The sequence below is a fragment of the Poecile atricapillus genome, chromosome 1, assembly GCF_030490865.1.
Source record: "Poecile atricapillus isolate bPoeAtr1 chromosome 1, bPoeAtr1.hap1, whole genome shotgun sequence".
NCBI lineage: Eukaryota > Metazoa > Chordata > Aves > Passeriformes > Paridae > Poecile > Poecile atricapillus.
Window position 1 is genome coordinate 120,980,630 of NC_081249.1, and position 24,082 is coordinate 121,004,711.

The following is a 24,082-nucleotide window of genomic DNA, read 5'->3' on the forward strand; positions in this document are numbered from 1 at the left end:
AGTTAACTTTCTGGCTAATGTTCTTTTCCTCCAGAAGACTCCAAAGTCCAAACAGTGTGTGAAATGTACTTTCTTTTCATTTATACAGCCTTCCTCTTCCTTCAAATTGTTGTTTTCTTACTTCTCACCTGTCTGTGATCCCTAGTTTTGGATTCTTAAAAATAACTAAGTATTCACCTTGGGCCTCCAACTTCCAGTGCTCCCTGTGTTTTTCACTGTTTTCCTCTGTTTCACTGGAAGGTTTCTGTATTTGCACTTGATCCATGGCTTCAAATCAAGGCAGAAATGTTGAAAATTGATCACTAGCATTGCAATGCATTCCCAGATTTCAGGTGCTACCAGGAACTAATTATTTTTCTACCCAGAACTGAGTGGGAAAATAATTCTATGAAAAACAAAGTGGTTATAATGGATTATTACTATGATTTTGAAATTTGGTGTTGGTTCTTATTATATAATTCTTATTATTATAATGGAATGCATTTACTTGGTAACAGTCTGTTTAACCACTTAGTTAACACTCAATATATTTTAGATTCCCATGAATCTAGAAATTGATTCCCATGGCTGGCCTTTTGAGCAATAGCTGTAAGGATTTTGTTGCCTTGCTCAAACCTTGGCATAACACAGATGATGTAGAATATCCATCCCTCCATGGTCTGCTGAACATAGTATGTGGACAGCAAGAGTAATGAAAGATCCCACTGGCCTTTCTTTTGTAAGATAAATCACAAATTTAAAAAAAAAAAGAAATTATCTTAAATATTGAATGTTCACAGAGCAAGCATTTGTGCCACAGAACAGTTCAGATCTAGGAAATTCTGCTGTGGCTAAAGGAAGCAGGAGGTCACAATGGACATATGGCCCCAGGGAAGTTGTTTGGAAATGGCCTAATACAAGAGTGAAGAATTTTTAATCCAAAGTATTCTTCTCTGTAGAGTCAGAACCCTACCTTAAAATGTTTTTTTCCTAGAAATAATATTTTCTAAGATTTGTACACTCTTTGACATTACTCTGTTTTTCCCTCTTATACTTCAGTGTTATGCAAATCAAAACACTCTGTCTGTGGGGTATTGAATAGCATTAATATCTTCTGATGTCAGCTTTATATTATTAAAGCATGTGAGATTGGTGCATTTTATCTTTATGTGCTACCATTTAGAATATCTAATAAGATGGTTTTGGTTTTTTTTTCCAACAGGGAACACACTTCTATTCCTGTAGGAGTTGAGAGAATACTTTCCATTTCTATCTTTTTCTTCTCTGTTTATTTCTAAGGGTCTAGTTTACAGTGGTCCATTTGCATGTTATTTTTATGATGCCAGAAAACACAAGGATTTATGCACTTTTCCAAAACTCCTCTAGTAACAAATCAGTGTAAAGTAGTTTTACATAACTTAAATATTGAAATAACATTATGAAGAAAGGTGAATCTAATAATAACTGAAATTGTGCCATCATTAATTCAAAACTGACATTACTGTATTAGATGGATTAATAACAAATGCAACTAAATCCTAGTTATAACAATACTTAATTATGCAGTTTGTTGTCAGAAAAAAATTAAGTACCATTTAATGAATAACTCTCTTGTTTTACAGATTTCAAAATACACTTTACAAAAGAAACTGAATGAAATGGTAAGAAAATAATAAAAGTAAAAAAGAAGGAAGAGCTTTAATGAGAAGAGTATGCTTAGGGTGTAATCCAGTACTAACTGACTTTAATACTTAAATGATATATAATAATTATTACAAGTATCACAAAGAAGTATCAGCTTCAAATCTGAAAATATTACAAATGCAGTGTTTTTTAGGTTTTAATAGTCTGATAGCTACTGTTCAGCATGTGATATTTTTTCCTCACTGAATTGAAGTAGAATTGGTACATTTGTTCTCTTTATAGATTAAAGATTTTTTAAAAGACTGTCATTTAAATAATGTAATTTTATTACTCTGATATGATCTAGCATAATAATATTAAAAAGTAATAGAGAATTCCTAGCAGTTCCTGGGTTTGTTTTTAAGTAAAACTGGTGGTTTTCCTCTTACTCTTTTTTACTCCTCAGAATTAGTTCTTAACATCAGTTTCCCTGAACAGTTTGGATTTCATCCAGTGCAGCTTACTCCCTTTGACACAGGGAATAAATTTACCCAGAGTGACAGCATAGTGGCTCTGAACCCTGTTGTCTGTTTTAGGAAGTGAAAGAGTGAGCCACAGAAACATTGCTAGGCTTGATTGAATAAATGCTGTGAAAATTCTGCTGCTGCTCAACTGGAAAGAATAAAGATAATATTGTCAGACCATTACAAACTGTGATTTTAATTAAGAAGCTCAAAAAACTAGAGTCCAGTTTAGCTTTAAGTACCATGACATTTGTACTGAAAGTCATCTTCAACGCTACAGTGGTTTTACACAAAATATGGTGAAATTGAATAATGTGCCCTCTGACCTGGGAGATAAGGCTACAAGTTAAAGATCAAAGGCAACATAAAATGTGTTTTGTCTTACTTCACTTTTAACTTGTATTTATTCCTAAAATGCAACTGATCTAAAAATGTGTTGAAAATATACAGAATAATTGGACTTACATTTAGGTCATTTCACATATTATCTTTCTTTCATAACTTACAAGCTCAGTCCTCCATATGAATGAGAATATTTCAAGGACAGCACCTTTTCTGTAAGCTGGAAATGCATCTATGCTGCTTAAACAAATATATTTCTTATGTTCATAAACTTTTCATTAATTGATCATTTGAATATTTTGAAAGCATTTGCTTTGATACAAAATTGGCCTTGAGTGGGGGCAAGATGCTAGAAATCCTCTTTTGCATATAACACTAAACAGAACACTTACATTTGGGAATTATTTAGGGAAAATGCTCTGATATGAAATGATGAAAACAAAATACCCCACAAGGCAAACAATTCTTTCTTACAACCTTTGCAGTAGTGGGCTAATGCAGTTTTACACCAGGTCAGATTCTACTGACTTCACTCCCTGAGTGGTTGCACTGAAATAAGTGGCACGTTCAAGGGATCAGAGGAGTAGCCATCCATGTAGGCTCTTGGTCATCACCAATGGCAAAGTGTTTAAAAATGAAATGGATGAAATTCTGCACCAATCATTTATCTGAGACCCATTTCTATTTCACTTTTGTTAAAGACAGATTAGATTGTTCTCTGGTGTGTGTTTTGAGAGTGAGCAGATGTGTTGATCAGTTTGTATCTGGCACCTTAGAAACCCTGCCAGTCAGTGATGGAGCTTCTGGGTGTGCCTTACTGATGTAGCTTTTTATTCTGTTTTCATTCCTTTAATTCTGTTCTTTTAGAATAGTACATGCAATGTTAATACTTGACATAAACACCATGTTTTAGCATGCTGTCCAGTTAAATTTAGACAAAAACTGTAGTGCTGATATAATTCTTACCATAGGTTTTGTTTTGTGCTGAAAGACAGTAGAGAGACAAAAAAAAAGAAAGTATTTTTTTGTCTTTTATTATTTATTTGTCTTTATTATTGTCTTTTTTTTCCCCCCACAATCAAAGTGTTGATTATTGCATGTGGCTCAGTGGTTTTGCACCTCGCTGCCTATGGACAGCAGCACCCATGCAGTCAGGAGGCTACAGGGGGATTACTACAAAGCTACAATTGATACTACAATTGATAGAATGCACTTGAGTGTGGGCTCTGAATTGTATTTGATTTCCTGCTGCTGAAATTAGGAAGTAACTGGAGGGAAATGGTCAGGTGTTGGTTTCCTGACAGATGATATGGAGAATGCCAGAACTCTGCGTGTGACATCTGTTCTTGTCTTCCCTTACTGTTTTTATTGGAAACTAAATGTATGTGAAACCCTTTAGTGAAGCTGCAGTCAAATGGTCTAGGTTGATTAAACCCTACCACTCTTCAGAAAAGAGGGAATTTGGATTCAAATAACCCACATCATTCTCAGCAGTCAGTCACCTGAACTGTGCCCAGGAACTGCTTGAGTCCTACTTGGCACAGGCCAAAATGTGTCAGGGATATTTTAACAACAGTACAGGCATTTCCTGAGAACTTCCCTGCCACCATTTAGTTTTCTAATACAGGTGTAGTCATCAAATTAATTAAAAAGTAATTACTGCAAAATGTAAATAAACTTTTGAAGTTGGTTTGTTCTTAATAATCTAAGATAGGAATGTTGTTTTTTCCTTTCTGTGTCTTTTAGGGGTTTGCCGGTAATCATACTATGGGGTTTAAAAACACAATGAGGAGGTTTAATATAAATTAAACCAAATTATTTTTAAGTAGAAGAACACTGAGAGCTGGAGGAACTGTTGTGAAAAAATTTCTATTTCAAAGATCTACAGTTGGTAGCCCTTTTCACGTGATCTTGCCTTAGGTCTCTGTGCCATTACATCTCCTTTTTTTCTCTGACCCTTTCACCTCCCAGTTACCACCTCCTGCATCACTGAGTACCTCTGACTAGTGACTCCATTTCCAGAATATCTTTGAGATATGAGCAATTCCCTCTTTGTGTTTCTCCAGTCACCCACTTGACCCTGAGCTATTTCTCAGGTCTAGTTCCACCAAGAAATCATTGTGACTCAACAAGCCATATGGCCACAATCAATTCCACTCCCCATCCCAGCTTATCTTTATTACTGGTGGAGGGCAAGGCAGTAATTCCTGTTCTTGCAGTATCGGACATAAGGAAGAAGAACCAAGATTCTGTGGGTCTTACTCCAACTCCAGGGTCATCCACTCCCTATCCTGCAGTGTCTCCTGGTGTTTCTTGATTGTCGTCTATGGAGGAATGTTTTACAACCTCTTCACTGTGAGGAGACGAATCACATACTCAGGCTTTTATTTCTATGCACATTAAGCCTGGTGAGCAGCCTGCCATCAAAAATCACATTTAGGCAAGTGTTAAGCTCTTAATAAAACTCTTTCAGGTAGAGCAGGCCAGTCCTTTTTTTTTCCCTGGAAAGAGCCCTGTGAAGTAGAATAGCGCATTTCAACTTTCTGAAAGAGGAGGAGGGACTAACACTATCTGGCTGACTAAAGAAAGGAGTTGGGATAACACTAAGAAAAAATGCATATTAAAAACTGCAGACCCCTCAGATCTTGCCACAAGCTGTTCAAGTCTCAAATTAGGGCTTTCTCCCTGTCCATCAGTCTCTTAGAAGAAATATACCTGAGGAAGCTACCAGGAAAAAACAAAGAAAATCATTCCTTTTAATACTTTTGTTATAAAATTCCCCTGCTAGCGTTAGTTAAGCACAGATCTTCAACAGTTAATTTGTGATTAGGAAAAAGAGAAGGTACAAGAACATTTTCAACCTACATTCCTTGCAGTGATTTCTGTAAGTAGTGGTGTTTCTTTACCAGTGCTTCCATTATGACTTTCCATTTGCTGTAGTGTGTTTAATTTCATACCTTATAAAACATGAGAAATTTGTATTGTATATCCTGTTTTGCTAGTCTTATGGTGGTCATTTCTTTTGATTACTATCAGCTTTTATTATCCTCTGATGCCTGGACATGTATTGCATTTGTTACTGTGTGGAAATGGAGCCTTGCCAAAGCCAAACAGACTGGGCCAGATGCATCCTGGTGTAACTTGAATTTACACACAGGAATCAATTTGGCCCAGTTCATTTTAATTGCTGTGTTGCTCTACTGTAAATTAGGAATAGATTAGATATCTAAATAAATGGTTATCCTTTCTGAGGAAGTAATTTAACCCATTCTCTTCAGAGAAAGTTAAAATTCACCAAATAGTACCTACAAAACCGTTAACAAAAATACAGTCTAAAGAAGAACTCAAAAATCTTACTGTTACAAGGATAACAAGTAGCTTTAAAAAAATGTATCACTGAACAGTTTCCACAAGATGAGAGAGATCAGTAAAATTCATTAAATATATTGTACTTAATTACCACGAGGGTTTTTTTGTGGTATTACTTAAGCCAGCATGAGAATAGAAGTAAAATAAAGTCTTAGATGCTTACAGAAGTAGTTAGAAACTTCCCCTACAGATACACAAAGTGGCTTCATCATATTTCAAGATACTAGAACAGCTAATTAATACTGAGGAATTAAGAATTCCTCATTGAAAGGTTATTTATATTTTTCTGGGAAGTGTGGAGTATTAATCTGCATTAGTCTCACTCACCTAAATCAAAGTCACCTCTACTCTAGAAGTAGTTGATGCAGTTCTGATTTTTAGCAAGTGTGTTGAAATTCTTTTATTAAGATTGTCAAATACATTAACTCTTTCCTAATTGCCTTTGTGTCATTTTTTACAAGCCCAGAACTGGAATGGAGGAGGCTGTCAAGCAGGGCCAGTGGAATCAGTGTCCCAGAGCCAATGTCCAGTGGTTTTTAGTATCTCCATGAACAGATTCTGTAGCCTGCCTGTGCAACCTGTTCCAGTGTTTCCCAACCTTACAATAAATGTCTTTCCCCTGAAGTTTAAGTGAAATTTCCTGTCTTTCACTTTGTGTCAGTGAGCAGCACTAAAAGGAGTCTGGCTGTGATTTCTTTATTCCTTTCACACACACACACACCTCCCCTGGTATTTACACATTTATCAACTCCTCTCCAGGCTGAACTGTCACAGGTCCCTCAGCCTCTCCTCAAACGTCAGGTGCTCAAATCCTGTGATTCTCATGATGACTCTGTCTCTCCTCCTGCTATTTGGAAATGGGAAGCATCATCAGATGCGATATAGACAACTGAAAAAATCTGGGAATCATTTTACATTTATGCTTTTATATTCAAAAGCTCTTGGAGAACTACTTACTGTCATTAAATGGGTGTTTCATTTATGTTCCTACCAGGATCAAAAATTGCAGATGCACTTAACAGCAAAAGAGGAGCATCATAAGAAACTGAATGAAGTTGAGAGGTGTTATGCTACTATTACATCTCGGTTTGGAATTGTAAAAGGTGTCCATGGCAAACTGGAGCACAGTGGTATGTATATCTTAAATGTCCTCCAGCATTTGGTTTTGCTGTCCTCTGACAACACTGAGTTGGAGACACTTGAAAACTCAGAAAAATAGCAGATATCCAATGCCAAGCATCAAATATCTTGGTAGGTTCCTCAGTGCTCTTTGCTGATCCGCTGCTACTGTCAGGTGTGTGACCACACAGGAAATTATATTGAGGAACTAACAAAAAAACCACCCCAAACAGAACAAAACAAAACAAAAAAACCCACCAAAAAAACCTTTTTAATTACTGAATCTTATTCAATTTTTTGTTTCTGCCTGAAACTAATTTTTTTTTTTCAAATCTAGTTTGAATAAACTGGTAACATATTCTATGTATATTTGTGGAGTACCTCAAGTTACTTGTTGTATTCAATTCTTAAAATTTTAAATCCAGAACATCACTGGCTAACCAATATCTGCTGATTGTACTTCAAAGCTAGAGACTGTGCACATGAGTTTTGCTGAAAGATTGGAGAGTTGTACCAGTTTTGGCCTGCTTGTTTTTCTGGTGGGTTTTCCTAAATTGTGTCAGAAGATAGCGGTTACAGTAATCAGTATTTTAATTTTTTAAGCACATATTCAAAACTGTAGAATTGCTTATTGTTCATTATTCCCCATGATGGACAATCTCTAGCAGGAAAGGAGAGGACTTTCTGGGTGTCTACAGTTCCTATATTCAAGTGTGGTGCCAGAAAACTATTGAGGAAAATAAAGAGAAAAGATTAGGGGTGAATGAAGAGGAATCAGAAAATAGAAAAGGACGAAAGGGAGCCTCAGAGGATCAAAATACAAAGATTGAATAGAGCTGTCTGAAAAAGTCCAGGAAGCAGTAAATATCTTCAGCTTTTCATTGTGGAGTTTCAAACAATTTCCCAGTGATCTCTCCCCCTGTATAAAGTTTAAGAGAAAATTCTCTTCTCTTTCAGCAGGAATAGAAGTAATTCTTAGAATTTTTTGCTGTGCTAGCCTCTGCTGTTTTTCTGTCTCCCATGGCCTATATACATATAACTCTGTACATCTGTTAGCTCAGTTATTATTTTTTTTTGTGCCCATTGTATTCTGTGTTAGTCTAAAAGTAACTAAACTCATCAGAAAATTACAGACAAAGATTTAAAAAATAAAACCAAAATTAAAAGTTCTACTAAAATGTCATCATAAGACACTATGATTAATAATAATAAAATTACAGTTAATTACAGATAATAATATTTAAATTACAGTTTAAAAAAGGCAAGACAACATATAGAAAAAGTTGTAAGTCATTGTTTGAGGTATAGACAACTGGTACCACCTGGTATAATCCTCCAGTGTGGTATCAAACTATACAGAAAAAGTAGTTGAATCATATTTGCAGTTTTAGATTTTTTTTTAAAATAAATTACATGCACATATATTGCTTTTATAAATCAAATATTCATTCAAATGTGAAATCATTTGTTAATATGCTTTTGTTTAAAGTGCAGGAAGCCATTCAGCTCAATAAGAAACTAGCTTCAGTGAATAAAAGACAAGAGACTGAAATAAGTAATCTGAAGGAAGTAAGTACAGTGCACATTTCTGAATGGACAATGATCCTTGTGGGTCCCTTCCAACTCAGAATATTCTGTAATTCTGTGACTCTTTGGGCCTTCCAACAGCTGCTGATGTATTAACAGAAGTAGTGGACAAGCAGCAGAACTGTTTTTCATTCTATGACTAATGGCTAAATTAGCTTCCGCAGACACTTCAGTTAAACCTGGAGCAGCTCTGAGAATTTTCTGTCACTTGCAAAATTTTATTTACCTCTACAGCATCCTTCTTGTTTCTTGCTAATTATTAATAACCTCTCTTCTTCCTGGGCTGTGTTGCCATCTCTTCTCCATCTATGAGGAAGGTAATAGCAGTGATGTTTTCTGTTTAGTCAGAAATACAACATGAAGAGCAGTTGCCATGGAAGCCAGCTTGAACATGGGATAAAATGTGTAACTGAATCCCTGAAGTGGGAGAGTTTTGTGGCAAGGCAGCTGAGAAATCAGATTATGGTGATTCTATTTACAAGGAAGTTGTCACTGAGCTCTTTTCTCCTGCCTCTATTCAGAAACTCCTCTTTGCCAAGAACATTTTTGGGTTACACTCCTGAACATAGGAAATAGTGAGAAGAATAATGTTCTTTTCCCTTTGAGCTTCTGAAGAGCTGACAAGAGAAAAACAAAAGGACGCTCATAAGTCAGAATTTCACACCACATCTCTTTTCTATATCTCCTTATCATTTAATTTCTCTCCTTTTAATTTTTTTTTCTCCTTTAGATTCTGTAATGATTTTATGTAGGGATCAAATGCATGATTATCTCAACTTCTTGGCCTAATGTTAATCCCCAGTTTCCAGATGATTGCTTTGAATTACCATGGAATCCTTGCCAAGTTCATGAATGTTTTTGAAAACAAAAAGGGGCAGGAGAAGAAGATAATATACACACGAGGAAAAGGGACTATGACCATTTTATATTTAGGTTGTACTCATAAAAAATGGATGTTTACCTGTTTACCTATCTTTGCCTGAAAAATGGGATTTGAATGTACAAAAGTTCTTAAAAATTCTCCCTGAATCTACTGTTGTTTCTTTGCTTATTAAGACCATGTAGCCTCTTATTGTTAAGGTTCTTTGGAGTATGATTCCACTAAAAGCCAGACTTAAAATTTAATTTTATCTTGAAATACAGACATTTTGAGATTTTTTTTTATTTGTTTCATTCTTACCTTCTTTGGTGTTTTATTTAATTTTCATACTTATTACATGGAGATATTGTAGCCACAGTAAAATCAATCAGGAATTCAATTTGGCTTTTTTTTAGTTACATACTAGAATCTAACATACCAAACCACACTGTCAAAAAGATGAAGTTTTGAAGTGATCAAAGATTTCAGAACTCTTACCATCATAAAAGCAGACTGAAATCCACAGTATCAGTAAAGCAGAACACTGGAAAAATTCTGAAATTAATTTCTATATCATAATTAGAAATATATATTATATATATATTATATGTTACATATTACATATTGTGTATAGTATATATATCTAATATATATCTATAGATAGAAATATATATTATATATCTAATTTCTATATCACAGTTAGGTCTTACAATATTTAAAAATGTTTATTTATCTACTTAGTTCAAATGATAGGTTATATATAAAAATTATATATATTTATCTGGAATATTTGATGGATGGAAGAGAAAAATATTGGAAGGTGTCAGTGGTGAAAACTTTCCTCTGTAGGAAAGCCATGTTTGTTAGGATGCTGATATCATCATAACTCTGAGAGCAACTTTGTCTGTGCATTGTGAATACTCCAACTGTGGAATTCCTTTAAAAAATAGGAAATAATTTGTATGTGGCAGAAACAGGAGCATTCATCTAAAATGGTGAATATCTTTCCTGCAGTATATTGTAAATAAAAAATTGAGAGACTTTTAGAAATATTTCAGCATCACAGTAATTTGGATTTGTTGCTTTTGGTGAGAAACCAAGAATAATTAATTACTTAGCATTTTCTGAGGGTAAGTAATGTGAGAGGTAAAACATCAGTGTTTAAGGAAGTTTTACATAGTGAAATTTGTGAGCAACACAGGTATGAGAAAGAAATTGAGATTTATGTACTCCAGTAATCAAACATGTTATTTGATCCACTCTTTTTTTCAGGTGTACTCTTGATTCTTAAGGTCATGAACAGTTATGAATATTAAATAAAATACTGTTAGATAAGCAGAAAAAGGAGGAAAATTGAAACTTAATCTGGCTTCCTCAGTCCAGCAGGAAATGCCTTTTCTGTGGTTATTTCTGAATTTCTTACTGGTTTTTAGCATTTGACCAAGCTATTCTGAATAATCTGAGCTGGGATATTTAGAAGAGTTTTGAAAAGGATTACCAGGCTGTTTTCACTTGCTACATAGCTGAAAGAAGTCATGATATCAGCAGCACAATTTGGGACAACTTCTAAACTTCTAAAGCTGGTTTTATCTGCCTTGGAGGCTTGACTGACCTCTAACAATTTCTGGGTTCAAACTTCTTTCCTCTGTAGCCTCAGTGCTGGAATGGGAATGACTATCCATGGTACTAAAAATCTTAATTTGGTTGTCAGCTCTTATCACAGCCATTACTTTCACTCAGACCTGGATGATCTCACACATTTGTTCTTAATGGGAATGTGGAGTTAGTGAATGCTGTTTAACATTTATGGATAAAAATAAACTAATCTCCAATTTTAATGAAATTGCAAGTGTGTTATGAGAGTGTTAAATATGTCCAACAGTAAACTTGAGTGAAATTAAGGTCTACTCTGCACAGGTTTACTCTTCTGGGGTTTCAGGAAAGAAAAATTATTTAGGAGGTTATAATTTTCTCTTAACATTGCCGGCTTCAAGTCCAGTTCCTAAATTGTAATGTAATGGACCGTGGCAAAATCTCCTTTTAGTAACATTTGGTGTTGGATTTGAACATTTTGATATTCAGTGTGGTAGTATTCTTTTCAACCACTGTGAAAATGCTTGCCTTGATATCTGGCCAAGAAAAAGATTTATGCCATTCTACTGCTTAAAAAACAACTCTGCTGCTCAAGACCCAAAAGACTACAAGAGGATTGCAGCAATTTCAGAAGAGAGAAAACAGATATAGGTGTAATTTTGAATACAGGTAAATTTTTCATAGGGTATCAGTCTTGGGAAGTGGTTACATCTTCCTCTGCTGGCTGCTTTTCCAGTCCCACACCACTTCTTTATGCTGGAACATGTATTTGTGTGGCCTCAAGGGAGATTGGAATTAATATTTTGTATTGAACAATACTAGATTTTACAAACAAAAACAAAACAAAAGAACCCAAACAAAAATCCCCCTCAAAACCACAAAAAAACCCAACCAAGAACCTGGAAGTTTTAGCTTAGACCAGCTCAGAGAAGGAAAATGGGTTTAAGGAGCAGGACTGGGATTTTGGGACACTCTTGACATACACTGGCATGAAGTGTTTTTGAAGTCATGTCCCCTGGCATTGGCTGCTAGCACCAGATCAAGGTAATGGATTTAAAGCCTTATCATTCTCTCAGCACACCCCAGAACTGATAAAGTTATATTCCACATTCAGCATATTTTATAGATTTTTGGATACTACTTGTGATTTTAATAATGAGATAAAGCTACTAGAAAAAAAAGCAAAAGCTCTGGGTACTTTCTGAGTACAAGAAAATACATGTATGTATGTTTAAATTTTTTCTTTTTTGTGGCCTCAAACCTTATGATTTTACTCACCATGAACATTTTTGCCATTATTTTTGGTGGTTTTATCTGTGAGTTTTTTGGCGAGTTTGTGTTGAGTTCTAGTTGTTTATTGGTTTTGTTTTTTCCTGCCTACATCTTTGTATTAGCAGATTTGGGTTTGCTTCCAGATGGATTGTACACACCCACCTGCCATTACAAAGAAGAAAATACAGTCAACTTTTCTACCTCAAGGGCATGATTTACTTTGTGTGACTCATGCTTTCTCCATGACAAAATAAGTTTTTTCTGCACGCTATAAAGCCTGAATTTGGAAAACCCCTGGCATCAGCTCCATGGCAGCCTTTTGCACCTGCTGGTGTGACCCCCAGCCTGTGAGCTGTGCTCTCTGTCCCATTCATCTGCTGCTCTCTGCAGGCTGGCACATTGCACCTTTGCACTTTCATAAAGTTGGAGCTGCTTGCACCTTCTGCCACTTGACAGCAGGAGCTCTCCTTGCAGGGTTCATTACAGAGCCTTCTTAGTACAACTAAGATATGTCTTTATTGCAAAAGATGGGAAAAACCTAACTAGCTTATGGAATAGAGTAATTGTAAAGCTTTCAGTTCTGTAATTGATTCTGCGATTACACTTAGTACTTACTAAATAATTTTAGATTTATTTATGGCTATACATGAGAAAAAAAGCCTCTAGCAAAAAATTATTTATTTAAAAGTACTACCTATTATTTTCTATAAATACCTAGTGTTTTCCATAAAACTTTGTGAATTTCAGCTACAATGTAATCTTCCTTTCTTCTTTTGTACTGTTCTATGATTTTATCCAGAACGGTTAAACCACTGGCCTGTGATAATTCTGTCTGCGATAACCAAAATTCCAGTTTTGTGAAGAAAAGTTAAACAGACCAAACTTAGTTGTTAGATAAAACTATGAGCATTCTGAATGCTTGGTTCACCACTATGGCATCACGGAGAATTCTTGATGCTATCTGTGAGCAGCATTCATAACCTCTGCTATTTGTCTGAGTAAACGTCAGAGCGCTCAAGGAGAGAGCGATATTAAACAGACTACCTTGCACCAGGATGGGAGGGGAGGGGGAGAGCAGGGCACAATATTTATGGCTCCAGGAACTATAAGTTGTAATTTAATGAGATCAAAGCGTTTGCTGTTTATTTGCTGTGCTAGGAGTTCTGAATAAGCTGGTTACAAAACAGATACAAAAAAAAAAAAAAAAAAAAAAAAAAAATCACCCCCCCTCCAAAAAAAAAGCCACAGGATATTTAAAAGAGGATAAAAACAACGGCATCATGTTGTAGAACCTTCTAATATAAAATTAATTTAGCATTCTCTTGAGATTAAGTAATTAATGTTTCAGGAAAAGCAAAGATCCTCCAAATTTATAGCCAGTTCCTGTTTTTACCAGATAATAACTGTTCTCCCTTTTTCCCTCCTCATTCCCATGAATGTTCACAGTGGTTACAATAGGAATTCCTATTGTATATATGGTAAAGCATGTTTTACCAATACCAACTCAATGTCCACTTCTAATATACCTCTTGGAAGAGAAAAGAACAAAATTATTAAATACTCCAAGCATAGTAAAATTGGCACAATAACATTTTACCTGTGAAAATAAACTTTTAGCCACGTGTGACAAGTTTGAAGTTTAGTAACACATTTCAGTACCTCTCACTTATGCTGTTGTTTCCATACATTATTTCGAAGTAGGGCATGACCAGGATAGTTTAAAAGATTTGTCTCTGTTTTGAATTGCAATGCCTATACTGGATGAACTATTTATACGTGTTTCCTGTGTTAAGGAACTGAAGAAAGTAACTACAGACTTGATAAGGTCCAAGGTCACCTCTCAGTGCAGGGTGGGAGAAGAAAACATCAATCTTGCAGTGAAGGAAAAACAGTTTCAAGAAATGCAACAGAAAATCAGAATGGTATATTGGATTTTAAACAAATTAAAGTTTTGGTGAACATTTTCTGTTCTTCACTCAACAAACCTCCTGGCAATGATCTGTGATGGATACAGATTAGTGATTCCTTTCTACTATATTGCATATAAAATATAATTAAACTATTTCCACTATAATGTTTTCCAGGGAAATAAATGTGCTGTGAATGTCAGTATAATTTCATAGTAAAAAAAAATGAGTAAGAAAAAAAAATCAATTTCGTTAAATAGCCTCATGATGATTCAGTATATCACATTAATACAATATTGTTAAAGAAAATAGACATTAATTTTAAATGCCTTTTACTATTCTTCATGCTCTTTTCTTTTTTATGCTCTTTCCTTATTTTAAGGAGGCAGAATTCAGTAAAAAAGTTCAAGAAGAAAACACTCACATTAAAGAAGAAAAGCTGGTGAGTTGTTAATACAGTGCTATTTAAAAGTCACTTAAGAATATAGGTGCAATATTTCAGACTTGTGTTTCTTATTATACTAAGCTACAAAAACTAGTTAATTTCACTTATTTACACTTCAGAAATATTTTAATACTGGTATAAGTGGTATCTTACTGCTCAGTTTTTATAAGAAGTATTACCAGAACAAAGCCCATTGTTTGACACTTTATTCCACATCTTACATTTTGTCTTTGAATTCAGATGTGAGAATTCTGGTATTCCCATGAAACACTTGCCTTCTTGTGGGTTCAGTACAAATAAGCAGTGAGGCTGCCATAACATGCTGGCTGTTCTGCTTTCTGGTTGCCAGTTTATTCCAAAATTGCTGGTATTGAAACCAGGTAAATGGGAATAATGTGTCAATGATACACAAAGAAAATGATGTTCCATTCATACAGAACTTAAATTGGACTATTAAGCAACACCTTTACATCCCTGAACAGAATTTGGACTGTCTTCTCTTGCTAACTCATGGATGTTCCAGAAAATATTCTGTGGCTATGGAGTCAAGTATCAAACATAGCAGAAAAAAAAAATTTGTTCCCCCTAATAACAGCATAATGCACTGCTTGGCAGAATATTAAGCCTGAAAAGGGTGGTTGGTTTTTTTCCTTTTCACAAACAGTTGGGGAATTTTTACTCTGCAGTTCACAAAAGGGAACAGGTCAGAGAAGTCTATCATTCTTGGTGCCAGGCAGGGACAAAATCTTGCTGGCATGCCCATAGAGCACTTATCCAGCAGCACTCTTCCAATTTATAAAAGCCTATTTGCATTTTGAATTGCTTTTAAAAAATAATTGCCAATAAACACATGGCAAAAAATGAGAGATGTACTCAGGCCTCATTACACTCCCAGCCCTGAATGCTGGGAATATCTAATGAGAAGGATTCTGGTTTGTCTCTCTCTTGTTCTGTTTGAGTTTCTAGGGTTTGTTTGGTAGGTTTGGTATAGTCTGGGGAGGGCTCTAATGTAGAGATGAGCTTCATGTTTCCTCCAAGTGCTTGGGTTATAAGATGTGGATTTCTGTGTTGAGGAACACTAATAATTCTTCTCAATTAACTGAAATGTTGGCTTCAGTGGTTCTTGGATTTAGGCTGGAAATACCATCTAAATTACAGCTGATTTGTACTAAACTGTAATAGAGAAACAGTCTGATCTATTTGAGAGAAAACTGTCCTAGATTTAAAAGTTGTGGCCAACTTTACTACTGACCTGTCAGATGACACTGGCCAAGCCATTCCACAGCTCTGCAGTTCAGTCTTCTGGATGTAAAATTGAACTAAAAATAAATTAAGCTTCAGTGAAAAAATATTATTTATACATGCATGAAAAGGAATGAGAGTACACTAAAATATTGATTTTATTTTTATTAGATTGTTGTATTTGTGTGTCCAGTAGAGCTAAAACTAGAATAATTTGCAAATACTTTTCAAGGATGTCAAAGTACTTTGTTTTAATATTATGTTCCTCTCTCAATGTATTTGGAAGCAACTGAGCACATTTTAGATTCCTTTCTGCCTGAAACTCAAGGATTTTTTCTGTTCAGTTCTTCTAGTAACTGCTGTAAGTGGTCTTGAGGGAGTGATGATTGCCTTGTCTGGGTCATTCACTCAGTCTTTGAAACTTTGGAAATGTGTTTTGTAGTGTTCAATAAAAAATGGCTCAGTTTCCAGCAGACTTCAACACACCTCATGGCAGCACTCACATCACCTTCATCAACTCAAATCAGCTCACTTTGGGTGGCTCTTTTTTTACAGCTTCCTCTTCATGAATAATAATACAGTCTCGAGGAAGGTACCACAAAAGTTCACACCCTGACAGTAAAATATTATATTTTATTTATATTATATTTATTATATCACCATATGACGCAAAGCTAATGGGTGGCAGTTTACATCTATTAGGATTTAATTCAGGAGACACAGAATAATTTCATGTTAGGGTGGTCCATTAATGGAATAATTTTATTTGGATTTTCCATATTTTTCAGACCTGTGAATACCTTGTTATTCTGTTTGTCCTGAATTGAAATCACAGTGGCATTGGATTTGATATATTTTATCCAGATTTGCACTGAAGAATGTATAAGGATGATTTCATTTTAATGATAGGAAAATTCTCTGAAAAAGAATGTTATAATGACTTATAATAATGATAACTTCTCCAAGGTAAGGGGTCAGAAAAAATGGGTGTTGTTCTGATTCTCCCTACAAATTTTCCCCAATATTGAGGTTGGAGTACTTTTTTTTACAGACATGATTTTGTAAACAGTGACAGACTAAAAATAAAAATTAATATAAAAAAGATAAATTATCTAATGTTTAAACTCCAGAAACAAAATTTTGCTCAATATATTCTATTCTCTTTGTATTAATAAGGAAATTCTCAGCTCTCTTCAGTGCATGCAGGAGCTGCTTCAGCGAATAACCCAAACGAATGCTAGAATGGAAAGTGAATTAAATGCACTGAAAGAAGACTATCAGGTCAGATATTTCTCCATTAGACAAGCTGTTACTATCTGTTATGTATTTTTTGAGTCCAGGGCTGTTAAAGACATCTGTGTGCCTTTCAGAACTTTTGACCTCACTTCCATTGCTCCCTCAGCTCCTTAACTGTCAGCACGAACCTCGAAGTGCAGGCTGTGCTTTCCCTCTTCTCTCCCTAAAGTAAATCATGGTTGCCATTCTTAGCAGCCATTTCTAGAGGGCAAAACCAGAACAGGCTTGCTTTCAAATATTGAAATCAAATTATTTAATGAATTTTGTTTCTTTGTAATTTTCATATAGGTACATGTTTCTGGGCAACATTTCAAATTTCAGATCTTCATTCATAGCTGGAGCTTGTCCTCAGTTTTATTAAAGCAGAAGGCCAAAGAAAGAGAATTATCTTTAGCCCTTCCTTGCTGTGTTTTCTGGCTTCAGATTTATGCTAGAGGTGGGAAGTAGTCACGCTGGAGAGTGTGGAGTTGCAGCACTCCTTAGTTCCTCTTTGTCTTGGTTTGGAGCAAATTTAAGGAGGAAACTTTTGAAGTGGTCCCTTTAGAAGCAAATTTAAGCGGCCTCTCCTTCCATCAGTTCAGGAGACATAAATTTCCTTTGAGAAAAGTGGAAAAAACCTGTTTATTTAACAAGCAAAGCACTCACAAACATGAAAAAATGAATAATATTAATTAATATTCTCATTGTTCTGAAGAGATGGAAAATTCAGAAAGTCTTTCTCTAGTCCAGAGTCCTTTTTGTGGGTGTGTTTTTTTCTCAGTCTCTCCAGGACTCAGGTCTGCTGTCCTGGCTGCAGTGTAGCTTGGAGGGCACCCAGACAATAGTCTTGCTGTTCTCAGACCAAACAATAGCTGAACAGTTCCAAAAAACTTCTGGCCTCAGCTAACTAACTAAAAAAAAACCCTAACTAAAAGCAGAGGAAAGCTCTTTCCCTGTCTGTGCGGGGGATGCAGGGGAGCAAGTGCAGTTTCTGAAAACAGACTGCGCGCTTCTCTCCCCACCTGTGCTCCCAGAACCAGTCTTAAAGGTGTAGCATTTAATATCCAGTGTAAACAGAACAGAAGATTGGGGATACAGGCATCATAAATTCACTCTAGGATACTTTTGCAGCATGTAAAGGCAGCTCAGAACAGTTCAGATTCCACATTTCAATAGCAGTCAGTGCACTGAAGATTAAGGTCATATCCATTCCCATCAGAGGTGCCATGCAGAGTTCAGGTACAACCACTGACTGGACTATTAAAAAATTATTATCTACTGTTTGCCCAAACATAACAAATATTGCACTCTTTGAAGCCAAGGTTTTGAACTAGGAGTTCAGTTAATTGCAAATTAAACTTCCAGTGTGGATAAATACTTTTGTTTCTAAATAAATGCTTCTATGCTAATTTGAAATTATTCACTTCCCCTAAGACTTTACTCTTAACAGGTTTAAGTAGTTTGCCTTCTGCCACAATATAAATATAGGACTTCTGTATTTTGATGAAACAAATAAGGTTGAAGGTGAGCTATGTTCTCCATCAGAAAGTGGCTAAAATCTCCCTAGGAATTAAAGCATCTGCAACAATTTTCACAAAGATTAAGTGAAAAACCCTTTGGCTGTAGAATTGCCTAAAGTAGCATGATTTTCTGTAGCTTCTATTATTTGTATATTGGGGCCAGTGAAACAGCTGGATTACTTGTTATTCATACAATCCTGGGTTTTGTTAAAGTAATAAGGTAGGGTAATTTAAATTTTTTAAGATAATTGGAATTGCTTTGTAGATTAAGATAGAGGCTGGAGATAATTCATCTATAACCTTACTGATGATGACTTTCATAATACAGGAACCCTTTAGTCCTTTGTGTCAGGACTATTGAATGGCAAATGTATTTTATTTTAAAGTGCTTTTTTCTGCTGGCATTTCTGAGCTATTGTTTCCCCTCTCAGATAAAGTTTATAGTATGCCTTAAACTTCCAGCTCAAACAGTAAATGGTATCTGTGAATCTTCTCTTTGAAGACTGCACATAAATGTCTACAAGTATGCCTTGTTTTCTTCTTGTTAAGGTATGAATGGAGGACAAGTCTCTGTTTTGCAGCCCATGCAGGCCAAAAGTTGATTTCTGGTTGCAATTATGCTAATTCTGATGAGAGTCTGCTCTGATTTGGGTCTGATTATATTGGGCATTGGGAATGTATTACTGTTTTCTATTGTTCCAAGTACAGCACAAACCACTGCTGGTCATCAAAGCTTCAGTGCAGTCCTCAAAGGTAACTTCAGGCATAAATCCTTCAGATGAGATGGGTTTTACAAGGCATGGATAACCAATAAGACCTTGGTTCAACCTTCACTACTTAAACTGATGTAAATTGACCTTCTTTCTTCTTTTTCGGTTTGATACAAATCCCATGATATTCCAAGGAATGAGACAATGTTAACTTCTTATTTTGCATTTTTTTAAAACATCAAATGGAACTTAGCAAATGGGGAGCTGAGTATGTCACTTTAAAAAAAAAAATAAATATTCTTTAGCAGATGAGAGAATGCTTGAGAATGCAAGGAATTCAGGTATTCCCCTGTCTGTACAACTGGATTTAACATGTGATCAGTTCCATGCATCTGCTACTTCTGATTTTTTGCCCTAAGAGCTATGCTGAGAATAACTATAATAATCCATCACCGAGGAGTTTGCATGTCAGATGCAAGTGAAAGCATCCTTGGAGTTAAGAGCAGGTTCATTGAAGAGAGGAGGTCTTACATTCTTGTTTTATACAACTGGGTGAAAGATGCTACATCAGAGTGGGATTATTCAGACAGTGTATTGCTAAATTGTCCCATTTTTGAAATACATAATCTGTCAAAGAAGATCCATTATATTGTTATGCACAACTTTTCCCATATCTACAAAAGTGCAAGGTGGTTTGAATTTTCCTAGTGTTAGTACTTATAAAACATAATTTTATTAACAGTGGAGCTAAATTAACTTAGGCATTTTAAAATCGGTGCTAAGTGAATCAAAAAGTGGACTCATTTTTGGTTAAAAGATTTAGTAAAAAGGAATTGCTTTGGAGTATTACCTCCATAATATTTTTCAAGTGAACTTTCAAAGAAGCTCAGCAGAATCATAAATATCTAGCTGGTCATTCAGCTTCATGCATTCAAGTTCTGCTTACATTATCAAATATACTTTTGTCATCTATACAACAGGTAATGGAATGCAGTGAGTCTTATCTTCCATATTGTTTGCTATAAAAATACGATAGGATAAAAATTCCAAGAGTCCCTGATACATGTGTGAAGTTGATTTACTTTGACTCCTTTAATTTAGCACAGAAAAGCTGAAAGAGTTAACCCAAAAACTTTGCAAGTACATTATGGTATTATAAAACTTAATATTACTGTTATTTCAATGCACTCCTATTTCAGTGACCTAATAAAAATAAATTGAAGTATAATCAGATATATACTTCATGTTGCAGTAGATATGTTATAGAATTCAAGGATTGTATAGTTTATAAGAGAGGTTAATGAACAATTTAGGACAGAAAAACTGATTATAAAAATATTTTTTTTCCTGTCAATATACAGTAGTTTTATCTTTAAGTACAGTGGCTCAGGATTATGCTACATTTCATATCTCTCATCTCTGGACTTTATATTACTTTTTCAGCACATTAAAACTTATGCAGTGAAACTGAATAATGGCAAGTGTTTTTATGCCCTTTTATAGCCATTTCTTTTTTCATAACCTCCCCCTGTTTCCTGTTAGCTAAACTATAAGCACCTTTCTGTTAATTTATGAAAATTATTGTTGAGATAGCACATTATCACTGATCTGTATGGCACTTGCAGCATGTTAGAAGCAAAGGTCCAAGCAACATAAAACACATCAAAATTCATTAATGCGGTATTGATTATTTTTTGGATAATTAATTTTATTGCAGGCCCTTGAAAGAGATAATGAGCTGCAAAGGGAGAAGGCAAAGGAAAATGAAGAAAAGTTCCTTAATCTTCAGAATGAGCACGACAAGGCACTAAGAACTTGGAAAAATGATGTAGGTTTATTAAATTATATGCTATAGTATGAAAAGTTTTTTGGAATAGTTGTCAAGCATTTCAGGTAATTCCTAAAAGCCAAGAAAATATAGCAGAAATAATGTAATAAAAACAACTCATTTCTTCTCCAGTAATACAGACACTTCTAAAAATGAATATTTTTTAAAGGTAGATTTAGGTAGACTTCTGTGTTCTAAAAGGTCAATGCTCTTCCTGCAGTTCTGATTTGAAAAGAATTCTTCAGTGTGGACTGAGGGTGTCTGGTATGTCCCCCTAGTGAATTTACTTCTGTGGACACCTAAACAATAGTTTGTCTTCTATATTTGACATTCTTTCTATTACTTTTAAAGAATACTTCAGTAATTATTTAATCCAAAACAATTAGCAAAACATTGTAGCCTTAAAAATTGTCTGCAATAATAAATGCATGTTTAGTTTTAGGAAAGATTAATAGCACTTCAATAAGACAAGATCTGCTTAATGTGTGGAAACCAGACTCTAAGCAGCATTTGTTTAATAGTCTGTCTTTTTTATTTCTATGTGCTTGGCACCTACTGCCAGAAAGGTTTTGATTTTGGTAGATAGATTTCCAGGGAAGCTGTGGGGAAATAATGTGAAGTTGTGCTTGTTATCCTGTTATCTAACTCCTTTGAGTGCAGCCACTATGGGGATGACTGCAATCATGAGACTACAAAATAGCTGAACTGTTCTCAGTTCCCTGAGATTTGATCTCCTTGATTCCTTGGAGAATTTTATACCATAATTCCTCTACAGATATGGGAATTTGCCCTGCTTATTTCTCAGGAAAGTTTGCATCTATTCTCTAGAAGATAATTGTTACTCCTTTTCGTAACTAGAAAAGGAGTAACTAGTAACGGCTAACTAGAAATTCTGTCTCCTGAAGTAAATCATCAAGGATAAAGTTAACACTGGTCTGGAAATCTTTGTAAATTAAGTGAAGATATTTCTTTAAAATTACCCTTTGCTTCTTTTTACAAGTTGTACTTTGGACCATTCAGTTAATTCTAAATACAAAAATTTAGTTGTTACATATTTACTGAGGCTATTTACAGAAGTAAAGTGCTAAGCTAATTTTTTGCTGTCGTGGTGTCTTGACAATGTAGATAGAGGATGAATGTTGAATACTACATTTACCTTTGAACCAAAAAGGAAGAAAGCTACAAATACAAATCTCACATGTTTGGAGCAGCACTACTAGCAGTAAATGGTGAAAAAAAAAATCCCAAATCAGTTAATAAAAGCTATAATCTGTAATGGAAATATGGTTAAAATTTTGTGTTGAATGAAAGAGCTCAATTGCTTTGTACAAAGAAATTCCTTAGCATACTTTTTTTAAAGGATGAGGTTTCATTTCCTAAGCTGCTGATACCTTTGAAAAATGCTGTTTTACTTATTTGAACATGCAGTAAAGTATGTGTGTGCTCTGTGTACTTGCAATTATTTCAGGAGGAAAACATGAGAAGAGAAATACACACTATTAAAAATGAGCTGAATTCCCTTAAAGGACTTCACAGACATCTTGAAGATTATCGTCCTCCTCAAGGAAATCAGCGTTCCGAGCAAGTGGAAAATCTGCAGGTAAGTGTCTTTACGAGCTGCAGTGTGTCTTGTAAAAATGCCAGGGAACTAAAGATACAACAGTTTTTATAATCTTGTCTGTCATGTGCTGTGATCCTCCTTTGACATGGCTTAACCATGTCAAATTTTATCAATTTGACAAATTTTTGTCAATTTATGTGACAATGACCCTAAATATCATTGAAACTTACTTTACCCACAGAATGCTCTCCTTTCATCAAGAGGGTTGCTTATATCATTGAAAGCTGAGAAAATACTTACTAAATAAATTTTTACCTAACAGAGAGCTGTTAACTTAAACAACTTATCTTTACTAAATCCTATTTCACAGACATATTTTCCGTGGGTATTTCTCAAATACTGGGGCAGATCCAATTGCCTTTATATGTATGTAAGTTCCTTGGAGGTGTGGAAGTAGGTCCACTTCTACTCAGAGGAACTAATTTCATCTTCTCTAAAATCTGTAATATGGGACAGATCAGGAGGTTGTTTTTATCAATACACAGCTTACCTAAGCTTTTCAGTTTTAGTTTAAGAAACACCAACCGTTATGTCACATAACATCTTTAAGAGTCATGATTGGCACAGCAAGCTCATCAGGTGTTGAATGCAGGAGGTAAAAGACTTTTATGGAGCACAGGCTGAGCTAGAATTGAGCTTGGATTGTTGGGTGAACCAAATCCATGTTCAGCTCTAGGTGCAGGGCACTTGTGGGAAGTCAACAAGTGGTTAAGCACACAAAGATGGTTTTGGAGCAAAAGGAAGAACATGTAATCCTGCAGCTCTGTGTGATCAAACTGGATTGCAAATTTGTATTCCAGGCTTCTACAAGATTGAAAAAATTGGGCAGAGTCAGAAGCCATAAAAAAAATTCTCTGTGCATAGAGTGTGTTCTGTTGTTCTGTTGAGTATTGGTTATACCAATTTCCCATTAACTTTCCCAAACAAGTAATGATCTAGCCTTCAAAGAACACAAAACTCATCTTTCTTGTGTACAATCTGGTTTTTAGTGTTAAGAAAGTAGAAAGACACTAGGACTGTAAAGAGAGGTAACTATTTTATAATTAGTCCATGAATTGTCAATAAAATGACAAACAGTAAAAATATTTTAGGATTTGGAAGAACTTGAAATTTTCTTCACAATGCACACACATATGGATGTTTATAGCTCACACTCAAACATACACATATACATGGCTGTGGTATGGGCTTAAAAATGCAAGGGAAATTAGACTTGAAATTATTACTTATTGTGCCAAAGCTGAACTCTACAAGGAGTAATGCAAAT

The 24,082-nt window shown here is 35.1% G+C and overlaps 1 protein-coding gene across 1 annotated transcript in view; it reads left to right on the plus strand.

Annotated features, from left to right (window-relative positions):
- CCDC73 (coiled-coil domain containing 73) overlaps positions 1 to 24,082 on the plus strand; it is a 90,643-nt gene that overhangs the window by 55,540 nt on the left and 11,021 nt on the right. The window contains 8 exon segments of the mRNA XM_058829317.1: positions 1,602 to 1,640; positions 6,832 to 6,967; positions 8,446 to 8,525; positions 14,061 to 14,189; positions 14,557 to 14,616; positions 17,038 to 17,142; positions 21,084 to 21,194; positions 22,663 to 22,794. Of these exon segments, the coding sequence (XP_058685300.1) occupies positions 1,602 to 1,640; positions 6,832 to 6,967; positions 8,446 to 8,525; positions 14,061 to 14,189; positions 14,557 to 14,616; positions 17,038 to 17,142; positions 21,084 to 21,194; positions 22,663 to 22,794 (792 nt within the window).